General features: G+C 31.1%; 1 protein-coding gene across 2 annotated transcripts in view; it reads right to left on the bottom strand.

Moving 5' to 3' along the window:
* The window catches only part of LOC106476087 (lysosomal-associated transmembrane protein 4A-like), a 17,767-nt gene extending 8,409 nt beyond the window's left edge, over positions 1–9,358 (bottom strand). The window contains exons 1-4 of one of the 2 annotated variants that reach the window (XM_013936760.2): positions 9,242–9,358; positions 5,847–5,972; positions 1,700–1,934; positions 725–801 (exon numbers count right to left, since the gene is read on the bottom strand). In XM_013936760.2, coding sequence (XP_013792214.1) covers positions 725–801; positions 1,700–1,934; positions 5,847–5,951 — 417 coding nt within the window. In that variant the 5' untranslated portion in view covers positions 5,952–5,972; positions 9,242–9,358. Of the gene's footprint in view, positions 1–724; positions 802–1,699; positions 1,935–5,846; positions 5,973–9,118; positions 9,141–9,241 lie in introns of those variants that run through there. The other variant, XM_022380039.1, reaches the window with a different exon arrangement.
* Between the last annotated feature and the right edge of the window lie 465 nt (positions 9,359–9,823).

Below are 9,823 nucleotides of genomic sequence, written 5' to 3'. Positions count from 1 at the left end.
ACATGAATAGAGATAAATTAAATGTAAAACACAACTATACTTGCTACATGAATAGAGATAAATTAAATGTAAGACACAACTATACTTGCTACATGAATAGAGATAAATTAAATGTAAGACACAACTATACTTGCTACATGAATAGAAAAGATAAATTAAATGTAAGACACAACAATACTTGCTACATGAATAGAAAAGATAAATTAAATGTAAAACACAACTAATACTTGCTACATGAATAGAAAAGATAAATTAAATGTAAAACACAACTATACTTGCTATATGAATACAGGTAAATTAAATATAAAACACAACTATACTTGCTATATGAATACAGGTAAATTAAATATAAAACACAACTATACTTGCTATATGAATACAGGTAAATTAAATATAAAACACAACTATACTTGCTATATGAATACAGGTAAATTAAATATAAAACATAACTATACTTGCTATATGAATACAAATAAAGGTGAGACAACTGAAATAACTATTTTTCCTACTATTCTGAACAAAAGTTACAATAATCAACTTAATCTTTACTACTCCATATATGTAAGAAAGGTTATATCTGTCATTTACCGAAACTTACCGTAAGAAAGGTATATATAACGCTATCAATCATTTACCCAAATTTCTTCAAATAGGAACTAACCATGAGAAGGGAAAAACATTATGCAGGGTAAACAAGATTATAAACACCGTTAATACAACTTACCCTTACTGCTCCATACACAAGGAGGAAAGTTATAACACCAGTGCAGAATGTAACAGCCAGAGCAACAAAGACCTCCTCTGTAAGAAGTTACAAAACACAATCAGATATTTAAACCTAACATAATGATCAAAAAGTAATGTTAAAACTGGTAGTTTTAAATAACCACACCAAAACATGTTGTACCTCCACAATGCTATGATAAACTACTTATAAGAGAAAACTTTTTTCTAGTTTGATTTTGTGGGACATTTCGGGCAGATGCTATTCATTGGGCAATACAGACCGTGTTACAGTGGAATTTCTGAGCCTAATTATATTGTACCACAAGAAAGGACATCTGTTCAAAATGTTGCAGAAAATAAAACAAGAAAAAGTTTTCATTTAGATATGCAAATTTATTTATTTTTATTAACTTTCATCCAAGTTTTTCTTCTCACATGTTGCGGAAAAACACTCATTCCAGTACTTAAGAGTGCTCTGTTACTTTTATTTGATATTCATGACACTACCATACTTGTAACTTAAACTAGATGACACCCGTAAACAGTTTAAGTACACACCCACCTGCATGTATTAAAACAATAAAATCCTACAATTAAACATACACTGAAAATCACACCTGCTGGGCAACAGTTCTGTTCAATACAATGCCTACATGTTAGAGAAAACAAATATGTGGCTTTATGCTAACATCTGGTCTATGTAATTTGATTTACAGTAGGATGTTCTACAGTAAACCTGTAAGATGTTAAAAGTTAACTTAGGACGTGTTTCTGTACAACATGTATAAAGTAGATTAGTGACCTGCAGATGTTCAATATAATATCTAGCTCCTAGAATTATGAACTCCATGACTTGCTAAGGTAGTTGAATAGGTATATTTATTTTTATTCTTGAAAGAATGCTACAGAGTTATCTGTTTAATAGGGCAAAAGTAAATACACTAATACACACTGATCCCAGCCAAGTACTTACGTGGGTCCCAACGTTTGACTTTGAAAAACTCAGCAGCAGGTCCAGCACTGAAGTCTGGAAGTTCTGGGAGCTGGGCAGTAGAATCAGAGTCGTACAAAAGTGGAACTTCTGTGTTTGTTGTCACATTGATCTCCTTGTCAATATTAGAGACATTCCACTGGTCAAATCTGCTGCAAATCAGGTTTGGATGAAAAGCCACACTGACCAGGACAGCAAATGCCAAGAAATGCAGCATCTACGAAAGAAAACTATACTAAATAAAGTGTATCTAAGTATAGCTTGGAATACACAACAATATGTGAGTTCTAAACAGGAACAAAATCTAAGCATAGCTTGGAATACACAACAATACACGAGTTCTAAACTGGAACACAATCTAAGTATAGCTTGGAATACAACAATACACGAGTTCTAAACTGGAACACAATCTAAGTATAGCTTGGAATACACAACAATACACAAGTTCTAAACAGGAACATAACCTACCACTAATTGTAGATCAAGAAAATTAAATTGCCAAATACAAAATGTATATTACCTAAGTTTTCTATAAAACTTGCTTATTTGTGGAAGGTAATTTAATACCAGTCTCTACATTGGTAAACAGAATACAAGCTTATTTAAATCACCTTCCATGAATTGTGATAATTAATAAACTGTTAGATATTTATCAGAAACTACCAGTCTCTACATTGGTAAACAGAATACAAGCTTATGTTTCTTTTAATCTTACAGTTTCTTTTTTCATTTGCATAACCTATAGAACTTCCTATATAAATAGTAAAAAGGTTTTTTCACTCCAACTTTGTACTTTTTATTTACTCTGTCCTAACACTAACTGCATCAAAATCATTTGTAGTAATAAAAGGTGAAAAAACATGAAATAAAATCAAAGTACCTTTTCTTTTTTCTCGAGAATGACTGCAGATTGAAACAGACAATTACATAGCCTAAACAGCTTCACTCTCCTTTCATTTAATTTTATTGTTGTATTGCTTTTTGAACAATGTCTACTAATGTAATAATAAACTGGTTTAAAAATTACATTCTAAACACATCAGCTCTCCTGGGAAACTATTGGCTTTGACCGATAAAACAAAACTAAAAATCAATTGTTTATAGTTTAGAATTTGCTTTTTCTATTAGCCATAAAAATATCAAACAATAATGTCAGAAAGGGTTAAGAAAATTCTTAAAAGATTGAGGATATGGGAGGTGCATGTTAATGTGGGTTGAACAAATATAGTTATATCTCAAAATATGGATAAAGTTATTTTTTCGGTTGTTTACGAGCAAAATCTTTACAGCTAGCAGAAATGAACATTTTCATTCACAGTGATTCTAAAATAATTCTGAGTCAACATTACTAATATACAGTTTAAATTAACATATAAAATTGAACTTAAAATTTTTGTCTCAAAAAACATTTATAAATTAGCCACAAAAACATGGAAAGCCAAAAAAGGATCCTGTCTTTGGGTTTAAGGTACACAAATTCAGTGTTAACTTGTTTTATTTATTAGACACATACATACTTAGCCATAGTAAAAACTTAGTATTTTTGGATATTCTTCATGTAGCCTAAATTTAAAGTACTAAACATAAAAATTAAGAATTACATCAACCTTATTTGTAAAGTAAAACTTTTGATAGTTATAACATTATTTTAGAAAGTTTGAAAACCATATTGATACAACAGCGGAAGTCAAGTGACGCTGGGAACCCCGCGAATGTCCGAGTGTTTGCTAGATGCTATCTTTTTTTAGTATATAAACCTGGCAAGAAAAACCAGTGTAAGGGCAGAGATAGAGAGATTGAAGAGATAGATAATTGAGTCAAATGAACTGTAGGCACCGTAAGTAAAGTGTGTGAATTGCTGTGATTTATAGTGTGTTATAAAAGTTGTTAAGTATAAAGTGACTGTGGAAATTCTGTATATTACTAAAACTTGTATTGAGAAAGAATAAACTAGTTTAATGAAGAAAGGACTTGTATCGCTGAAGTTCCTCGAAAATGAACAAACAAGCAGATACGTAACAAATTGGTGTCAGAGAGTGGGACGGAAAAGAAAAAAAACAGATGGAAAAGGGAAGTGGCAAATCAAACTACAGCTTAGCAGATTTGATGGCAGCAATACAAGAACACAAAAGAAACAAGAATAATGAGAAACGAAACAAAAAGAGAGACAACAAAATAAACAAGAGAGATTACAGCAGTTGTTGGAGGAAAAAGAAAAGAAACAAAAAGAGAGACTACAGCAGTGGTTGGAGGAGAAGGAAAGAAGAAGATACTTCTACTATAATATAACACTGTAACCAAGTTTTCATAATCTTTAACATGAAAGAAGATACAATCTACTATAATATAACACTGTAACCAAGTTTTCAGAATCTTTACATGGAAGAAGATACTTCCACTATAATATAACACTGTAACCTAGTTTTCAATATCTTTACCTGGATAACACAGTAACCAAGTTTTCAGTATCTTAACATGGAAGGTACTTCCACTATAATATAACACTGTAACCAAGTTTTCAGTACCTTTACATGAAAGAAGGTACTTCCACTATAATATAACACTGTAACCAAGTTTTCAGTACCTTTACATGAAAGAAGGTACTTCCACTATAATATAACACTGTAACCAAGTTTTCAGTATTTTTATATGAAAGAAGGTACTTCTACTATAATAACAGAGAACTTCAGATTAACCAATGTTAACCAAACAGTTCTAAAGACCTAAGTTAGTCACAGTTAAAATAACATTATTATATTCTGTATATGATTAGCTCTGTCAGGTTATAATAAACAAATTTCAATTCTTATATCTTTATTTCTAGTAACATGTATCATATAAAAGTTTTAAAATAATTTTAATAATTTATGATCATATTTAGAAAAAAACTTGCATCTTTTATGCATAAATAACATGCTTGTTCCCAAATGTTTTTTAAATAAATAGTTTATCAATAATTTTGTCCATCAACAGTAGAAAACTTACTTCTCACCAGAATTCTAACTTCTAAACAATGAAAATTTGATTCTGTAACAAGTGTATATCTAAGTGTTGCAGGTGTCCTAAACAATGTTAACTTTGATTGAAACAAACCTCTGACTAAGATAAATCTGAACATTACGCTAGTGTCAAATACAGGTCAGAATGATTCTGTGGTTTAAATGAATAATTGATTGAATATCAAATTATATTTAATACTTAAATACTTTCAAATTAAACAAAATAATATACAGTGTATTACTGTCACCATCAGTGTGTGTATTGTAGTGTACTCTCTAATTATATCAAACAATACACTAAGTGTCACCATCAGTGTGTGTATTGTAGTGTACTCTCTAATTATATCAAACAATACATTAAGTGTCACCACCAGTGTGTATAATGTAGTGTACTCTCTAATTATATCAAACAATACATTAAGTGTCACCATCAGAGTGTGTGTGTGTGTATTTTCTTGTACTTTCAAATGACAAATCTTAATCATGTTTTCACACAATGACATGAATTTATAATGAATTGTACTAGAATTTATGTACTTAGTCTTCAAATTGTATTTAGATTAATACAATGTAGGCTTAGTCTTTAGATTCTGTCCAAACTAAACTAAACACCTTTTATTACATATTCTGTACAATTTGTGTAGTTCTTTCTATTACATTTTCTTCAGAATAACAGAAAATAATAACTCTATTTTCCAACTTAAATACATACAGATAAAAGAAAAGAACATGTCTTAAAATATAATTTTTTGGTGTAGACAACAGAAACAACATGCAAGTATTGTATGATGGTTTACATGAGTAAGAAATAATGATTGCTAGATCTGTAGATATATGGTCTCTTTCTTTTGGACATTCCAAAAAGTATACAAGTTCGACCATTTTTACTTTGGAAACAGTAGTTTAATACAGTTACTTATTTGATGATAGACTTGTAATGAAACTATCTTCAGAGAAAAAAAAAAGTAATGGATGGATTTTAAATAGTAGCATGTTTTTTAGTTTGTTATTAGTTACTATAACAAATGATAAAAAAACCAGGTCCAACACACACGTTTAACCACAAGATATATCACTGTAAATGTTAAAAAGTTTCAATATTTACAGTATGACATAAATTATATACTTACTAAATGCCATATGCCAAGGACAATGGTTCCAGTACGAACGTGACAACAGAAACAGCATCGAAAATTCTTTGGATTATCAGGTACTTGTGGTGGTTTCAACCTCATGTCTAATATAAGGGAATGTTCCTGTAACAAACATTACACAAATATATATGATGGACTAATTACAAATGTTAAAATAAGGAACAAGATAAAAGGACATCTGGCTCACTCAGGCCACATTTCCACCTACCAAACTAAAGCAACTAGTCCTAAATAATTGTAGCCTGTGAATCTCTTCATCTATCCAAAAAGTGTTTATCCAATACCATATCAAAAAACCATTATCTGAAAATTGTGAAAACAATTTTTCTGTTGTACATCAGAATACCAAAGCCAATTTGTTATTACTTTGTACATCATAAAAAAAATGAAACAAGTCTTTAAAGTTATAACTGTATCCATATGTAATTTATTCCACAAATGGCAACTAATTTAGATTCTTCCCTTCTATTAAGCCACCATATTATGAAGTTTTTGTTTACAATACACATTTTGGCTTTCAATTTCAGTCTTGTGAAAATAAATTCAGAGGTGTAGTGTAATGATCCAGTTGGGGAGTTAAATAAGTTCAAATATTTGGTAGCTGAGGTCACGGTAGAACCTTTCTTCCTGAACACTAGTATGAGCCAGGATTCAAGATGGTCAAGTTACACAAACAACGGCTAGAGGAGCGGACAACTAAACCAAGATGGTCAAGTTACACAAACAACGGCTAGATGAGCGAACAACTAAACCAAGATGGTCAAGTTACACAAACCATGGCTAGAGGAGCGGACAAATAAACCAAGGTGGTCAAGTTACACAAACAACAGCTAGAGGAGCGAACAACTAAACCAAGATGGTCAAGTCACACAAATGACGGCTAGAGGAGCGGACAACTAAACCAAGATGGTCAAGTTACACAAACGACGGCTAGAGGAGCGGACAACTAAACCAAGATGGTCAAGTTACACAAACGGTTTAGTTGTCCGCTCCTCTAGCCGTCAAGATGGTCAAGTTACACAAACAACGGCTAGAGGAGCGGACAACTAAACCAAGATGGTCAAGTTACACAAACAACGGCTAGAGGAGCGGACAACTAAACCAAGATGGTCAAGTTACACAAACAACGGCTACAAGATCAGACAACTAAACCAAGATGGTCAAGTTACACAAACAACGGCTACAAGATCAGACAACTAAACCAAGATGGTCAAGTTACACAAACAACGACTACAGAAGCAGACAACTAAACCAAGATGGTTAAGTTACACAAACCATGGCTACAGGAGCAGACAACTAAACCAAGATGGTCAAGTTACACAAACAACGGCTACAGGAGCAGACAACTAAACCAAGATGGTCAAGTTACACAAACAACGGCTACAGGAGCAGACAACTAAACCAAGATGGTCAAGTTACACATACAGCCAGTTCTTGGAATCATATAAATCCCTTTCATCTAAAGTAAAGTAACAATACAACACACTAAATGTAATTTTGACTAGTTATGAGGGAAATTTTGGATAATTCCTCAGTAAAATACTGTTATGACAGCGGAAGTCAAGTGACGCTGGTAACATGTCATGAGTTTCTAGAAGGATCATGACTATTCCTGGCAACTCTAGTGTTTGCCAGATGACCTCTGTTTTGTATATAAGCCCAGCAAATAAAGCGGAGATATTGTTGTAGATAGGGAGATATAAAGACAGATAATCAAGTCAAGTGAGCAGTAGTGACCGTAAGTAAAGTGCGTGAATCATTGTGAATTATAGTGTGTGTTTAAGTTAAAGTGACTGTGGAAATTAAGTGTATTGCAAAGTTGTATTGAAAAAGAATAAAGTAGTTTTATTTAAGAAAGGACTTGTATTGCTGAAGTTCCTCGGGAATAATTTATTCCGGAAACTAACAAACGACCAGAGACGTAACAATACCATTCATTGTCCCAAAGTAAGAGACAAGCACGTCAATCCACTGAATAAATACAGCAATGACATGGAGTTATGTAAAATATTATTGGAATTTGAATTCATCCCTGCAAATAAGTAAATATTTTGTAATGAAATGTGTGAATGTATTTATAGTAGAAGTGGTGGAAAACAAACAGACCTTAAAAGATTATTGAAATTGATAAATTAAAATGGTTTGCAAAATGTAATTACTATATTAACAATTTCACTGTATAAACTTAATTAAATATATTGCAAAATATTAATACTACACATTAAGAAACTTGAAAATTCGCTAAAATTTTCTAAACTTCAAATTGAAGCAAACAAATTGATTAATTATTCTGCTTAAATTATCAGTTAAGTGCATTCCAAATAATAAAAATTCTTAGATGTATAATAATAGCAGTATTTATTATGAAATAAGAAACATCAAAAGATAATTCAGTATTTGGTGGCTGATGCTGGGATAGACTGGGAAGATAATGATTCTGGTATAATAAAGCATAAATATGAACTAGACAGCATGAGTAGTTGACCAACAGAATTTAATATACCCAAGATAAGGTGACATTTGAAAATATACACAACTTTAAAGAAATGGTTTCATATTTATTAGCTTACAATATGAAGTTATTTATATTTTCACAACTGTTATATTTGCCTAGTGGAGTATATGTTAAACACTTGTAAGTTATATGTAAATTAACACTAAACCCATAAGTAAGTACAATGCTCTGAAGCTTTAAAAAGCATAGTGTATGTTATAAAAAAATATAAAAACGCTTGAAATACTACATGTTGATCATGTTTGAACAAACTGAAGTCTGTGTTAATATTTTGCAAGATTAAAAAAATTAGTATGAAAATTGGAATTGAATTGCAAGCAAAGCCAAATATTTAGATATTATGACAGACTTCTGAAGATTGAACATATGTGAATCGAATTAAGAGCTGATTCTATGAGTTCCATAGCTGTTTTTACACAGGAATGAGACACAAGATTTCAAATATAAATTATAAAGCGTATTTTCATCTAAAAGTAAAACGAAACTTATCAAAATTGTTTTGAAATAATTTTTTTCAATTCAACACAAAAAACTATACCAAAATCGTTTGATGGAATTTTTTTACAGTGTGTATAATGTCAGAAACAAGTTACAAGTGGCTTTGTGAGCTGAAAGTATGTCTGACATAAAACTGAAAACCAAAAACCTACAAAATAAAACATTCAACAATAATACTTGAGATAAGAATAACTACTCTAGCTTAAGCCTAACTCTTAGTCTTACTCCAACTTACGCAAAAGTGACGAAACGTTTCACTCCAATTAAGGTTATCTATATTACAACAAATACAATCACTGCTTTTAACTATTCAGAACACTGACAGGAAATGTACTATAATGCTTATATTAACTTTTACCTGTTCTATTTAAATATTTCTTCTTCTTGATCTCCAAATATATAATCTCAAAACAAAACCACTTTATCTTAAAATTGTGTAATTTTGACTACGTTGCGCATGATCAGAGATTAGATATTGCAGTTGTCAAGGTTGAAATAGAATAATACACACATACTATAAAATATTTATTCTCTCAATAAATAGATAAATAAATATTCAATGCAAGTATTACAAAATATCAAAATTTCAATTTATTTGAGATATACTGTTCTAATGGTTTTTATAGTTGGATGGGTTATTTCTGAATGTCCGACAAAAATCATGTAATTGTAAAGTCAAATATACTGTTGCGTATCTGCTTGTTTGTTAATTTCCGGTAGAAATTATTTCGGAGAAACTTCAGCGATACAAGACCTTTCTTGGTTAAACCATTTCATTCTTCCTCGATATAAACTTTTAGCACACAGTAATTTCAGAATCAGTACGTTTCTCGTCACTTTAAACTTCACTACTTTTATAATACACGCTGTAAATCACAGCGATTCACAATCTCCATAACAAAATACACACTAGATCGAAACAGAATCGTAAATTACCCGG

Source organism: Limulus polyphemus, unplaced genomic scaffold (assembly GCF_000517525.1).
Source record: "Limulus polyphemus unplaced genomic scaffold, Limulus_polyphemus-2.1.2 Scaffold9776, whole genome shotgun sequence".
Lineage (NCBI taxonomy): Eukaryota > Metazoa > Arthropoda > Merostomata > Xiphosura > Limulidae > Limulus > Limulus polyphemus.
Note: the sequence above shows the minus strand (reverse complement) of the source record. Positions and strands in the feature narration are given on the sequence as shown.